General features: G+C 35.1%; 1 protein-coding gene across 1 annotated transcript in view; it reads right to left on the minus strand.

Moving 5' to 3' along the window:
• CNTLN (centlein) overlaps positions 1-16,224 on the minus strand; it is a 471,389-nt gene that overhangs the window by 42,234 nt on the left and 412,931 nt on the right. Inside the window, 2 exon segments of the mRNA XM_078152483.1 lie at positions 7,322-7,399; positions 10,802-10,987. Of these exon segments, the coding sequence (XP_078008609.1) occupies positions 7,322-7,399; positions 10,802-10,987 (264 nt within the window).

Consider the following 16,224-nt stretch of genomic DNA (forward strand, 5'->3'; position numbering starts at 1 on the left):
CTTGTTTTATTTGGCCTGGAAGGAAGAACCAGAAACAATAGATAGAAGCTTCTGAAGGCAAATTATATTTGATATCAGGAAAAGAACTCCCTAACAATTAGAGCTATCAAAAATGAAATGGTCTTCCTGGGTAGGTAGTGAGTTTTGCTACTAAGCAGAAGCTAGATGACAACTTATCAAGTATTACTTTATCAGATAGTAAGAATTCCTTTAGTGTACAGCTTGGCTTAAATCAGAGTTGGTTAACCTGAGATAACCTCCTGCCCCCCCCAAAAGAAGTCTGTGAATAAACTGAGTAATCTGTAAACTCAGGTGGTAAAAGTACTTTGATAAGTATATTTAATATCATTGGTTTCTTTTGCAATCCTATGCATTTTGCTTTATGCATTTGGCCTCACCATCCTGCCAAAGAGGCATAAAAAAGGTTAAGAATCCTCGGATTTGATAGATTCCATGTACAGCTACCATGTGAAGGGGTGATTAACATTGTTTTGCTTGGTCCTACAGGGTAGAACTTGTAGCAATAGTTTGCCCAAAGTGCAACAGGCTGTTAGGGGATAGATCAGGTTCCCTGTTTTTAGGGGCCTTCAGGAAAAAGTTTGTTGAGTATGTTGCAGAGGAAAGGAATTCTTTTTCAGGAATGAGAGGGCCATCCCCTCAAGAGAGTCCCTTTGGTCTGTGAAGTTCAATGATTCTGTATATTTTCCGAAGAAGATGTATCCAATAATGGAAATATGAATAAAAATATTTACATTACTTAATTCATAGGGCTGATGGGAGAAAAGTGCTTTGTAACCTTAAAGCCCCAAAGTAATTTGAAGTATTGTAATTATTTTTATTACTACTAGGTATTAGAGAAGATGAAAGAGCACAGAGATGTAGCTGATTCTTAAGGGATTTATTCTAGTCATTCATTGATAACAAAGTATTACTAATATAATTGAAAAAAAGTGAGGGCAGCTAGGTGGTGCAGTGGATAGAGCACTGGCCCTGGAGTCAGGAGAACCTGAGTTCAAATCCAGCCTCAGACCAGACACTTGACACTAAATAGCTGTGTGACCCTGGGCAAGTCACTTAACCCTGATTGCCTCACCAAAAAAAAGTGAAAGATTGATTGAACAAAGAGATGACCTCAGTATGATTTTGAAATGTAATTCAATTATATTTTCTTAAATGGGAACTTTGTAGTTCTATATCTAGGGTTGCCTTTGGTGAATACAAAGAGCATAATGTTGGTGGTGTCAAAAATGAGAAAATCACTTTAGGGGAAAAAAGGAAAAAGCTCACAAACAACATTGGAAAGGCAAGAAACACTTGGAAAATAAAATAAAATCATTTACATGAATAAACCTATAATTAATGAAAGAGCAGCCAATAATTCAAATTTAAATATTTTAACTCTCGATTATCTCTAGTAATAGAATAAAGCAAAGCATAGACTTAAAAATGTCTTTAATTGCCTTTAGAATTTTGCTGAACTAATCTGAAATAGTTAAATCTTACCAGACCCAGTTAGTGAGACTAAGTTGAATTGTGAGAAATATGAATCACTGGGTATTTTTAGAGAAATATAATTTTACTTTTTTTAGGTAGGATTACCCAAAGAGCTGTGGAGAGATGGAAGGTGTGAGTAGAATGCAACAGAAGTGCAGAAGAGAAATGATTTTTGCTGAATTGAAGCAAGAAAGGATGCCATCACAGAGATGTAGAACCTGGTCCTGTAACTGGTCATGTGATCTGGTCACAAAATAAAAGTAAGGAATAACTTAATGACAGTGGTATCCACACAAGTAAAGAGATCCAAAGAAGGTACCCAGAACATTGGGTGGATCCCTTGTGGAGGTCTTAAGGGAATAAGGTCAAGAGTTTAACAGGATGAGAAGGTAAGGATAGTTTTATCTACCTTTGGAAGGAGATACACATCAATTAATAGGAATGAACTGCTTACAAAAAGTCTGGCAGAAATGTAAACAAGCAACAGTCTTACCAAGTCTGCTTCAACATACAGGTAAGAATAATGTGAAATTAACCCATTAACTACATGCAAATAGTGCTTTTTAAGTTCTTCAGGTTTTTTTTTTTTTCTGCTGAAGTAGGCTAAATATCTGTCATGAAATCTTTATAAACCAGTGCTATGAAAACTCTTGACAAATGGACTAACACCAGCAGACTTGTTAGGATATATTTTCCTTGAGAGGAGGGGCTATCGTCTTTTCATTTGTATCTCTAGTGCTTAGCAAAGTGTGTGGCATATAGCAAGTGCTTAAGAAATGCCTTTCCATTCCATTTTTGAAAAGTATTTTTTTTCTCTGAAGTTAAAAGTCTTCCCCTAGATTTTTACATTATATTTGCTTAGCAAATCGTTTGTGCATAACTATTGCAAAGATATACTTACGGCCCAGTCATGGTACAATTATTAAGAATTTTAAAAAACAGGACATTCCTTTGTGATACTTATATTTGAATATACGTATATTTAAGGTTTGGGTTCCCCAAATTTCAAATAAAATAAAGGTGTATTGTAAAAGTTCAGTCCCAGAGGACTGAGGCAGTTGTCTAGCTTTCTTTTACTTTGACTCCTAAGCAGAACTTACACATTCCCTGGGTACAGAGTTGGGGGAAGTGACTGTGTATTCTGGGTTCAAGAAAAGACACTTCAAATTCTCCTTTACTTATAGCTGTTACTGAGCTGCCAGATGGCATCTTAGAGTAAAAGGAAAAAAAAACCATGGTAGTAATGTTAATAAAAGGATTATTGGAACAATTGTTCTGTAACTGTTTTCCACAGGAAAACTGTGTAGCCCAAAGAAAAAAGCTATAATGGCATATAGGCAAATACCGCCTATCAGCTTGCATATCTGTGGGTCATATATAAAATGTGTATAATTAGTGAATGCCAGAAAACCATCAGATGTGGAATTATTGATATGACTGAAAACATCACTGCTGTTTGGTCTGAAACCAACTGCCAATGGACCAATAATGTGTTTGAGTAGGCCTAGGTGAACACTGATAAAAGTTGGTGTAGAACTGGGAAATGTTGAAGAAAATGTTGAATGGTGTCATCATTCAATTTCTCTGCTTAGGTCCTCTGAAATATGTCTGGTGTATGTTTTTGGCTTTCATCTTCAGACTTTCATTTATACTTTGACTTACATGGGTCAGATTTCTGTCTGCTTCTACTTTGAGGCTGGCTACAAAACAGAGAAGGTTTCCTAGTTGCTTCAGCGGCCCTTCTGAGTTAGGCTAATGTGGTTAAAAACCAGTGCATTCCATCCTCCTACTGCTGAGCTCTTTTGAAATAGGTCAGTTATCTGTGGATTTCCTTGGAAGACCAGCTTCTGCTTTGCTTGTTGGCTCTGTTCCTATTTATACTTGGCATAACTCATACGATATAGCACCTGGCCAAAAGATCCTCTCTGCCTCTTGGATTTGGTTTCCTTTATTTCTCCTTAGCCTTCTTAATCATTACACGTGTCTTGTGAACTTGAATAGCACCCTGAAAGTGAAAGTGGGGCTGTGACAGGTTCTGTCTCAGAAGAAGGCAGTAAAATTGTATTTTACAGAAGTCTGTAAAATGACTCATCTCCAGATAAATTCAGAGTGTTTTATTCATTTTTTTAAAATGATACATTTCTTTTGTATTAATGAACATTATGGATGATTGAGTGAAACCTGTAAGTATGAGGAGAAAAGAAAGCAAAATGCAAATAATTGAGACCCTGCTGAGGAAAAGAATATCACAATCTTGTTTCGAGTACCAAATTCCCAATACAGAAGAAAGACCAATATATTTTAGTGGCCATTTCTGATGTAGGTTTACTTATAGCGAACCAGATGTGCACAATGTATTGTGTTAACTAGTTAAAACAAATAAGTCCATGCTTCTAATAAAATTATAAAGACATTTACAATCAGCACAACAAATTTAAAAACAAAATTCATGAATATTTAAAGTTAAGACATGACTAAATTTAAAAAAATGAAAAGTGAGATAGATATTTTTAATTAAATATTGGTCATGGACCCAGACATTTTCTCCATGAAATATGGAAAAAGCTCATTCATGCTAGTTTAAAAAATTTAACAAATCAAAATTACCAAGCTGATATCCATCTTACCCTATTTAAGCATGTGTATTTTCTGCATCCATTGTAAAATATAAGATTTTTTAGTTTCAGATGTCATATTGTTCACAGAGCACTGTTCAGTATTATTTTAATGTGTACTAATGCACTGGACACAAAGTAGAACAGTTTTCTAATTTCAAATGAGTATTTTATTAGTACACATTTTCACTGAAGTGAATACACACACACACACACACACAAAGCACCTTATAGACTGTCAGAAACAAATTAATGGATTAATACTCAATACTTTATAATGAAAAATAACACCCAAGTCCAAGCCAACTTCCTAGAATCACGCACTTTTAAATCATAAGGCATAAAGTGAATTGAAGTATTTCTCAGCTATATGATAAATTCAGAAAGTGAAAACAGAACAGTTAAAAATTCATTTGAAAACTTTTTTCTTTGGTAGCAGATTCTTATTTTGGCAAAATAATAATCTATTAATGTTTTGCTTCACTGTGCCTGGGTAAACAATCATAATGACATCAAAGTTTTTACCTCAATGTTTCAATAATATTTTAAGCATCACTCAGTAACTAATTAACAAGTACATTATTTTGGACAATGAGCATACTTTTTTCCATAGACTGAAGATAATATAAATGCAAGTATGAGAACTGTATCTGGAAAAGAATCATAAACTAGATGGCAGGCATGTGATTATAACTCTTTAGCTTCTTGAAATTCCAGAGCTGAACTAAGGTTCAGAAAAATTGGTGTGAAAAGAGGTATCTTTTCTAAAACTCTGGACAAACACAAATTGAGGAGTAGAACGAGAAGTCTGGTAAAACTGAGATATGTTATATTTTATAGATTTTCCTCTTGGGTATAATTATGAAGTGGCATTCAAGTGAAAACTCTGAAGCCTATATTCCCACTCCACCTGCCACCTCAAATCTAACACATTAGAAAAACCACCTATGTCAGTAATAAAATAAAAACTCTTTGACTTTTTAAATGTTATCGTACTATCGCAGTGGAATAAAATTAGCCTGAAAAATGATCTAAAGGGATATGATGCAGTTCATTATGTATAACAGCAACAGCAGCGGTTTCCCAGTGTTCATAAAGGCTGCTCCATTAAATTTACCTCCAGTCAATAATTAGGAGTCCACAAATAAACCGAGGCAATTAAATCAATACTGCTGGGCAATTACATTCGAGAATCCAGGCTCAGTGGCACAAAAAGACCCTATATCAAGCTGTAGTATTAAGTGGTCTGCTACAATTTTCAACAGGGCATTATCTGGACAGAATAAGCAGCCTGAAAAACGGATGATCTCAAGTTTGTACATGTATATGAAATATATATATCATTCAAGAAAGGTATTTTCTAGTATAATTAGAATTTATAAAAAAGTAATATTTAAATTTAATGTTTTAGAATATAATTTCTATTTATGGAATTCCAAAATAGAAAGAAGTATAGCCATACTAACAAGAGTAAAATATTTTTAAATGTTATTCAGTTCACTTTTATTCACTACCCTGTAAGAAAATCTGAAGTAGATATAGCCATTTCTAAAGTCACTTTTGAAGAACTGGCAAATATAAAAATCCTGGCTTGTAGATTTAGAATAGGGAGGGATCTGAGAGGCCATCGCTCTCATTTTACTGATAAGGGAGTTGAGGCCCAGAAAGGCTAAGTGACTTGCCCACACAGGTACAAGTAGCAGAGCTGGGATGTGAAGTTGGGTCCCTGGACTGCAAATACCTGCTATTTCTTCATGCTACCTCGAGAACCTGCCATTGAGCACTTAAATACACCCCTATGCATATAACTGCATGGTTTAATAAAACACTTTATAAACACTCTCTCTATTGATTCTCACAATAAGCCTCAGATGTGGCTCTGAGATGTGGGATGAGATTGAGAGATGTTACATATCACTCGCAAAAGGTCAGATGGGAGCAAATGGTAAAAGCAAGACTGGAACTCATAGCTCAGACCTCCAATGAATACAGTGTTGTTTCCACCACTCCATGCTATCTATTGAAATGGCTGATCTTCAGTAATATCAGGTATTATTTGAGGCAACTGATTTGGGTTTATAAAAATAATATTATGAACATAAATGCTGCATGTATCATGTTTTACTTATTTTTGAAATTACTCAAACCAGGCCAACGAATAGCATTTTGCAAGTATTAAAAGAAATTTCTTTTCTATAATTTACTAATAATATTTTGAATTGTAAAATGGAAATATCTGTAAAGTATTTGAATAGCTAGTTTGCAAACAGAAATCATTTGAATTCTTTAGCATGTGTCTTTTAACTATTTTCTTCTTTCATGGGCTACTTTTAATACAAAAATCAAGATAAGAGCAGGAAGTATAAGGAAAAGTTTTAGAATACATTACATGTTGTGAGTGATGTCAAAACAGAGGCTGACTATGACTAGAAAAGCAGGGCTCTCACCTGCCAATAAACTGCCCTTGATCACTTACAAGAGGGGCACATCCCAGCAGACTATGTGTGTATTAAAAAAATACTTGAAAGAGAAGAAAAAGTATCACACAGGTCACAGCAGCAGTCTCAATAGACCCCTCAGGGATTTCAAGTAGTCTCAGCCTTGTCATCCTCTATGCAGCTTTCCACTCTGCCCAGAAAATGTCGATAGGAAAATGTTTGAGGGGCCTCTGGTGGAAATTTTTTCATTCTTTCTGCATTGACAGGATGCCAAATCAATATTTACTTCCCACTAACAAGCTGCTCGAGGTCTCAGTAGAAAATATTGTAGAGAATGCGGGAAGACACAGTAATAAACAGCTGTCTGGCTGTGAGGAAAACATGAATTGACTGGAAACAGGTCCATAGTAAAAGGTCACTGAGACTCATGAACTCCTCAGGTGTCCATATCAACTACTAACTTTAAAGACACATAATAAAGCATCTCTTGTCCTAAGAGGTCTAAGGAATAGATCCTTTTCAATCTACCAAACATATAGGTCAACTCACTAATTTAATTAATACATTTGCCAAGACCCTCTATGTTAAATTAGCAATTACAAATAGGGTTAACTTTCCTTTCTGTTAGCATAATAATTCCTTATCTAATACAACTAAAATAACATGAAGATACTAATAATATTACAGAACAAGAGAAATCCTATTTTAAATAAAAGAAAGCTTTGAATTATTAAGATAAAGTTTTAATATAAAAAGTACAAAAAGCAGAAATACCTGTCCTTCAAGAATTTTATTAATGTATATTAACCACTCCTTATCTTGTTCACAGGCCTTCCTTGCTTTTTTCAATTCCTAAACAAACAAACAATAAGTAAAATGTCAGTATTAATTATGTTTATCTCAAATAAAATCACAGATCACATCACCACACATCTAATATATCTTCTCAAGGAATAAGGAACTGGTCTGTACTAGATACCACAAAGACTGGCTACTTTCTAAAATTCAGCAATCATAAGTGCCATGAGTGCCTAAAAATTATTACTGACATGTATGCAGAACACAAGTCCACAGGGCACCAACTCAAAAATGTATTTAAAATACATGAATTTACAGTAGATTTTAAAAAATGAAATGTAGAAACAATTTCAACTGAATTACTATTGCCATCGAGCTACATAAGGTAATAAATATATTATTCTGTCTTCATAAGGGCACCTGGATCACTGTCTTCAAGCAAGGAAGAGGAATCAGACCTCTGCCACCCAGCCCCACAAGGAAGAACTAGGAGTAGAGGGTAGAAGTTGTAGAAAGGAAAATTTTGACTTGTTATAATGAAAAACTCCTTAATCATTAGAATTGTGCAAAGGTGGAATGAACTGACTTAGGAGGCAAAGGGTTCACTGTCACTGGAGATTCTGCAGTGCAGGCAGAATAATCATTGGTTCAGTAGTTGCAGAAGGGACTATTGTTTAAGTATAAGTTGCCCCCCCATCCCAACTCAGACTCTTGCAATTCTCTGATAGTTTCTTCTCTTATGTAGGATTTTATTAACATGTTGTGTTTGGTAGGTAGGCATCTCTACTAGTAATAAGCCTTAAAACAGTATAATTGCATACTTCCGTTACACTAAAAAATGAAATTTGTTTATAGATTTTTAAGAAATTAGTAAAGTCTCTGACTTAATGGCTGGGATCAAGGCAGGTGGGGATTACAGGATGTAGATCACAGGGCTAGAGCTAGAAGGGATCTCAGAGGCCCTTTAGTATTTAGTTTTACAGATAAAGAAACTGAGGTAAAGGGAGGTTGAGTGACTTCCCTGAGGTTACACAAAGAGCAAGCATCAGAGTAGGAATATGAACCCAAATTCCCTGAATCTAGCATAATGCTATTTCTATTGTATCATATGAAAGTGCCTGAAACTAAATAAAAATGATTGCGCTATTGGTATATACAAGAATCATTAAGAATCACAGAATTTTAGAGCTCAAAGGACCTTTACAAACTCTCTAATGCAACCTTATTTGATATATAAAGAAAATGAGGTCAAAAGTCACAATTAGCTAACAGGTATATTCAAGTGTTAAAACAAAAAAAAAAACCCAAAATATAAAAATGTGAATGCATCAATAGGTAAAGGAGGGGGTGATTATGTAAATCGAATAAAAACCTGACTATCATTTTAAGTAGGATGTCCCAAAGGTATCTCAAATTCGACATGCCCAAATTCAGACTGTCTTTGTTTGTAAGTGCATCCTTCTTGTGAATTTCCTGATTTCTCTTTAGGATACCATCATCCTTCTGGTCACTCAGGTTCACAGACTTGGCATCATCCTTGACTCATCATTCTCTCTTATCCCTCACATCCAAACAAGTTGCCAGACTTGTCAATAGTATCTCCAAAAAATATCTTGTATCCTTTCCCTTCTTTATATTACAGCATAGCCATCAAAACTTCATCACTTATTTCCTGACTATTATAGTAGTTTCCTAATTAGTCTATTAATAATAATAATAATATATATTCACACATATATTATTATAGTTAGCATTGTCATAGCGTCTATGTACCAGGCACTGTGCTAAGCACTTTACAAATATTATTTCATGTTGTCTCACACAACCTTGTGAAGTAGATGCTATTATCCCCATTTTGCAGTTGAGGAATCTGAGGCAAACAGAAGCTAAGTGACTTGCCCTGAATCACACAGCTACTAAGTATCTGAGGATACATTTGATCTCAGGTTTTCCTGAGTCCAGGCTCAGTATACTAAGCATGGTGCTGCCTCACTGCTTGCTTCCTGTTTTCATGCTCTGCAATTCGTGCTCCACCCAGCTACCAAAGGGATATTCCTAAAGCACAGGTATAATCATGTTATCCCTCTGCTCAAGAAGCTCCATTGGTTCCCTCTGGCCTTTATGATCAGATACAAACTCCTCTATTTGGCAGTTAACCTCTGAGCAATCTAACTTCAGTCTACCTTTCCTAGTTTACTAAGCATTACTTACTCTCCTTCATGTACCTTTAATAGTCTAGTCTGATCCTCTTTGAGAACAAAGGACAAACAACAAAGTCAAACTGGCCTGCTTATTTCCCTTTACATTTCCTTCCTTTGCACCTGTCTATGCCTTGGAATACAGACTGCCTCCTGTGCCTATAATTCCCTCTTTCCTCACTTCCACTTTTTAGAGTCTCTGGATTCCTTCAAAGCTCAAGTGTCCTCTCTGACAGTAAATATGTTTATCTTGATTCCTCCCCTCTTTAGTGCCCTTATCCCTGGAATTTTCCTTCCCTATATCAGGAAGGCCCTTTCCTGAAATGGCTCAGCCATACTTCATTTAACTCCCTGTTCCTCAACTCAACTTTTTGACTGACTCATCAACCACCTTGCTGTGAGCAATACCTTCACCCACAGTTCCTGTTTCTGGAAGCGATGTGTCAATTTACTCTTTTATAACCCATTAACTCACTCTGTAACTTTCCAAAGTGCCCTTCCCTGGTCGCCACTGTACTATTTGTGTTATAAACTTAGCCTCCTCCCCACGCCAGTCTTAATTAAAACATAAGCTTCTTGAGGGCAGGACCTGTTTTTAATTTTGCATTTATGTCCCCACTGCTTAGCATAGTGCTTGGTGTATAGTAAGCACTTAATAAATGCTTTTATTTTCTTTTGTTCACATACAGGTACATATGCACATATACATATATATATAGTTATGGATGTAGTTTATCACTTATTTCATATATTATATGGACTCAACCGGGAAGGACAAAGCTTTTTAAAATAAAATTTTAAGTTTTACACCTTCTTAAATTTTCAGTTGCAATAACTTTGGATTCTATCAGTCTACACAAGAGATCTACCACTCCTTTATGTTACATAAAAGAGAAACAGCTTAAATCAGTGATGTTAAACTGACTACATCCACTGATGGATTACAAGTTTATAAGATACAGAATAATTAACTAAAGAAAGGAAATGGAAAGAAGAGGCATGAACAACTGATTTGTCTCAAAGTTATTTTAAGATGCTGCATAACCCTGATTACACAGCCAAGTTTCTGTAGATCGTTTTGAGCATACATCTTGTCTTGATGTATTTCTTCACTGGCACAGTGTCAATCCTTATTTTTTTCTTACAGCTGAAATTATTAAAAGTCATCAAAAAAAGTCACATTTTAATTGAAATTTAATTTAAAAAACTCATTAATTAAAAAAAATGACTATTACAGAAGCCATTTAAATTCTCTCACCTCTTCATCCTCTGAGTCTAACATTTCTTCCACATCAGTTGGTGAAATGTTTAGGATAGAAGCTGCCAAACCCTGGACTTTTTGGGTTGCAGTTTTGGTAAGTGTCTTATTGTGCTCTATTTTTTTAATTTGTCTTATTCGCAACCTCATGTCTTGGACATTACGATGTATTTCTTGAACTAAACCCTGTAATGAACAAGAAATGAATGTACCTAATGCAAAAGAATGTAAAATACTATAGAAAACAAGTAAAACAAATTAAATTTAAAATAATCAGGAAGTAAAAATATGGGGCAATTAATATCCCCTCCAATTATTGGGTTTACTCTGAAATGAGTATTTGAAGACCTTTGTAAAGACATGACATGTTCCTTGCTTTCAGACAGTATATACACAGAAGAGATGCAAGCAAACTGAAATGCACAGAAAATGGTGGTCATGATTCAGAACTTGAACTTACATTCCTTGTTCAAACTTAATATTACTTAAGTAATGTTATCTGAGTGATGTTCAATTAATCCTTCTGAACAGCATAATAAGGTTGTCTTTTTTTACCCGGCAGCCAATTCCTTGCTTCCCACTAGACCTGACCACAATGCTACATCTCTCAAACTATCTTAGCATTCTGTTATCTTTGATATATTTCTGATGTTTCAGATAATCAATTTTGTTAGAACAAAATCTATTAACTGGTAGTCATCTAATACTGCTTTTAAGCCACTCTCTTCTGTATATTTTGTTAGCTAACATTTAATGCAAACTACTTCCATATACTTCTTATAATTCTAGTCCTGAAGAACTACTAAAAACTTTCCTTTCATCAAGAATGACTATCTCTTCCTGGATACTATGCCACTCACCTTTTCAATTACCTTCACTGATTTCCAAATGCCTCCAGAATAAAACATAAACTCCTCCGGCTCCGACCTACACTGTACTTTTCCAACCTCATGATTCACTATTCCCCTTCCCTAGCTCTCAGACTGGACTTTTTGATGTTCCTCACATTCTATCTCTTTTCTCTGGGCTTTTTACCTCTTCTTCAAGTACCTCCTTGTGCAGGAAGTCTTTCCTGGCTTTACCAACTGCTAGTATCCTTCCTCAATAAACTACCTTTTAGCAATTTTTTTTCTTATTCTGTATGCACATGCTGAATTCCCAAACTGCAAGTAAGCCCCTTGAAATCAGGAATTATTTCATTTTTTGTCTTTGCATCTCTAGCCCTTTGTACAATGGCTATTACACATAAATGTTTGTTGATTGATTGATTTGTGATTAATTAGATGCTTCTAATATATTCATTAATAGGTGAACCCTCCATTGGAATGCAATAAAGTACATATGTAATACTCTATTAAGCTGACCAACATACAGATACCACCCTCCTCCCATAAAAAGCATATCAAATAAACCCAATAAGGAAACCTCACTTTGATTAGCATATATTTAAAATAATTTTAATAATACATTAAAAGAACAGTTTGTTCTGACCATTTTATACCCCAGAGGCAACCAAACTATTAATAGAAAAAAATTAGACAAAAAAGAGATTACCAAGGAAGGAGGGGATGTACACTGAGAGAAAAAAAATGTGGCAAGAAAAAACTAAAGGAGAATAAGAGAAAAGGAAAAATGGCTAAGGTACAGAAAGTAATGAACAGAAAATGACATAAAACCCTCTCTTCATGTGGCACAGTCCCATAACTGTTTTATATCATCAGCTGGTGAATCACCCCAGGGACGTTAAAAAGTTACATTTCAAATGAAAAAGCACACTTGACATCAGGCAGTGCTCAACTATACCTTTTCATTCTACAATGGAGCTAAGAAAGACTTAAAAGTAATACAGAATTGTTCTCAGCTACAGAAAATACCAAATGGCAACCATTTTGGGTAGGTTTCATGTTACCATTAAAACAGATGTCTGGGTAGATAGCTATGTGAAGTGATGATGTTAGCAAAACGAAGAATTGGGGGGGAAAATCAACTCAAACAAATAGCAAAGTAAAAATAGAAATTAGTCCCCCAACCCTAAAAATAAATCATGAATCTATAAAAATGTGGTAGAATCCACTAATGACCTTAATACTTTCAACTGCAAGATAGAATTGTGTAGGCAGAATACCTAGCACTAAAGTTTATTCTATTAACCATAAGTGTCACTATTATTGTTATCTCATTCTCATCTTTTAAAATGGGTTTTGATTGAAATGGTTCTGGGACAAGTCATATTATTTTTTCATATTTAATATTCTACAGACTATTGCAGAAGTGGATAAATGGCTTTTTTTGTAATTTAATAAAAGTATCAGGATGTATGCTTATCCTCTGGAGAGTCACTGAAAGCATCTTTTGGACAACTCTAGTAGTGAACAGAATGGCAGTGATGGGATGTTTCTCATGCTGTCCCCATGTGATTCTGATCTCTTTTCCTAGGTCTCTTTGTGTTGAAAGCTTTTCATTCCACATTGCTTGGTGATGATGAGTATTTGGTATGAAGACCTATTAAAATGTCATTATTTATTATTATTATTATTACAATATCATTATTAACCACAAGCATTTATTAAATACATAACACCATTAACTTCTCAAGGTATTACTTCAGGATAGTAGAGTTCCAGAAATTTTATCAATTTCATCTAACTAAAATGTAAGCTCTTAGAGGGAGGATGCAAAGTCTTATTCATTTTTGTATCCTCCACAATGGCATACTGCCTTATACTTGTATGAGCTGGTCACATGGTGAGGCTGAGGAATGACAGGTAGACAATAATGTGCTCCACTAGTACCATCTAGATATCAGGAGAAAGAGAGGAAGGATTCCAGCATATTGAGTGGACTCCCTGAGGAGAATTTATGGGAAGACACAGAAAAAAGTGAAATGAATGAACAGGCATGAATAGGCTGTAATCTGTATCACTGAGGGAGAGAACTTCTAAAATGATTAGATCACAGATCCATTTTAGTATCTGATTATTTACATTTATATGTCATATTTATTTAAACTATAAAGTTCAGCTATTTTCACCTACAAAACCTTTCAGTAAAGTAGAATAATTGAGTTTCACCTCCTCTTCTTTCCCATCCCCAACTTGCAACCAGACAGAAAGAGGAAAAATTAAGAAATCTGAGAAACAAATTTGAGAAACAAAAGCTTAGAATGAAGGCATGATGTATTAGTGACTGGGGATTTCAGCTATCCAAACATTAGATGAGGTGTGCTCTTTCTGTGAGTGGGTGTGGGTGTGGGTGTAAAATGCAAAATATTGAATTGCTTCTTGCCTTGATTTAATGATAATTTCATTCTTCAAAAAAGTAGAGCAACAAAAAGGGGGAAATTCTGTTCTAAATCTGATTCTTTCCAACAATGAGAAATGTCTTGCTGAAGTAGAAGTGATAGGAACCTTCAGGTGATATGCTTCATTGTCATTTTACTTTTATTAACTCTCCTGTGGAGAATGGTACTCAAGATAATTAATGAAATAATAATGATAGCATTTAACATCCCTTGGTAAATTCAAGTCACTTGGCTCCCAGGAAGCTGAAATAGCTGTCAGGTGTAATTGTAACATTATTGGTTGTAATCTTCAAAAGAGCATGGAGAACTTGAGAAATACCTTATTATCACAGAAGGACAAATATTCCAATTTTCAAAAGGTTAGGGAACAGGGTCTGAAAATTCTAGGTATGTTTGACTTCAATTCCTGGCAAAATTCTAGAACATTTCCTTAAAGATCCACTTCATGACTTCTGGGAGCCAAGATAGTGGAGTAAGCAGCAAATTGCTGTAGCTCTCCCATATTCACCTCCAAACAACCATAAAATAGCACCCCAGAACAAATCTTGGAACAACAGAATCAGTGAAAAGACAGGGTGGAGCAGTCTTTTAGCCCAGGAGACTTGGAGGATCAGCAAGAAAGGTCCATCTCACTCTGGTAAAAGGGGAGCACATTCCAGGACAGGAAGCCAGACTAACCTTATTTTCATTTTCGACAAGATTACTAAACTGGTAGATAAGAGAAATGCTACAGACATAGGTTACCTAGATCTTCACAAAGCATTTGACAAAATTTTCATGCTATTCTTGTGGAAAAGATAGGGATATGAGGCAAATGACAATATTCTCAGGTAGATTTGGAACTGGCTGAATAGCCAGTAAGAAAGAAAGAACATTAATAGTCTAATGTCAGCTTAGAAGGAATCCTTCAGTGCCCATGGATTTGCTAAGTTGAGTACTGCTTAGCATTTTTGTCAGTGATGTAGGTAAGTCCCTGGGGTGGTATGTTCATAAAATCTACAGATGACACAAACCTGGGGAAGATTGCAAACACACTATATAATAGAGTATGGATTCAAATAAATCTCAACAGGCTAGAGCAGTGAGATGAACTGAATAAAATAAAATTTAGTGGGATCAAATATAAAGTTCCATAACTGGGACAAGTACAAGAGATGGAAGTGATGATTAGGCGGCAGTTTGACAGAATAAAATGCAGACTCTAGTGGACTACAAGCTCAATGAATCAATGGTACAATATGACAGTCAAGAAATCTTAAAGAGCATTGAGAACCATAACTTCTAGGAATAAGGAGATGATAGCCCAGTGTAGTGGCAACATCACATCTAGAGTTACTACTTTTAATCCTTGGCACCACATATTAGGAAGGACTTTGATATGTTGGAAAATATCCAGAAGCAGGCAAAGAAAAGCGAAGAATATGAAGTCAAGTACAACCATTTATATAATCACTCCAAAGTAGTTATGTAGAACCTTTCATATAATCATTTAAAGCCCTATTGTAAATGGTGAAAAGGCATACACTATTCAGCTTTTCACTTGAGAATGGCACATTAACTATCAAGTTCATTTAGTTAATGACTTCTGTCATTGCACTAGTGGCTTGAGTTTAAAAAGTGAGTCGTTTATTCCCTTCTGACAAGAATGGCCAGGCACACGATTATTACCTTGTAAGTAAACGGCTCTGAAAAATTTAAAGCTCCATATAAATGTCAGCTATTATCATCATTAATAAGAAATATATGAAAGAGAGAAGGTGACAGTGAGTTAGTGCTAGGTAACAAATGGAGAGACAGTAGAAAGTAATAGGGAGAACAATAAAGCAGAAGCTTAGAGAGCTAGGTTCTAGCGCAGCTTTACAACTAGTCTAGCTTTGTGAGCTTAGATAGATTGTTTCATTCACTGAGTTAGTTTCTTCCACTCTTAAATGTGGTGACCAGATAATTAAGATCCCTTCTAACTTTAAAGTTCATTAATTTTTTAAAAATTGAGTATTGTAATTTTTGTCCTTTTTTTTTTTCCTTTTGGTTACTAACAAAAGTGCAATAACAATGCAGCAGATTTTGCTGGGAGAATACATAATACCAATAACTTTTTTAAAGGAAGACTAATCTGATGGAA

This window comes from Phascolarctos cinereus, unplaced genomic scaffold (assembly GCF_003287225.1).
Source record: "Phascolarctos cinereus isolate Bilbo 61053 unplaced genomic scaffold, phaCin_HiC Scaffold_4;HRSCAF=312, whole genome shotgun sequence".
Classification (NCBI taxonomy): domain Eukaryota; kingdom Metazoa; phylum Chordata; class Mammalia; order Diprotodontia; family Phascolarctidae; genus Phascolarctos; species Phascolarctos cinereus.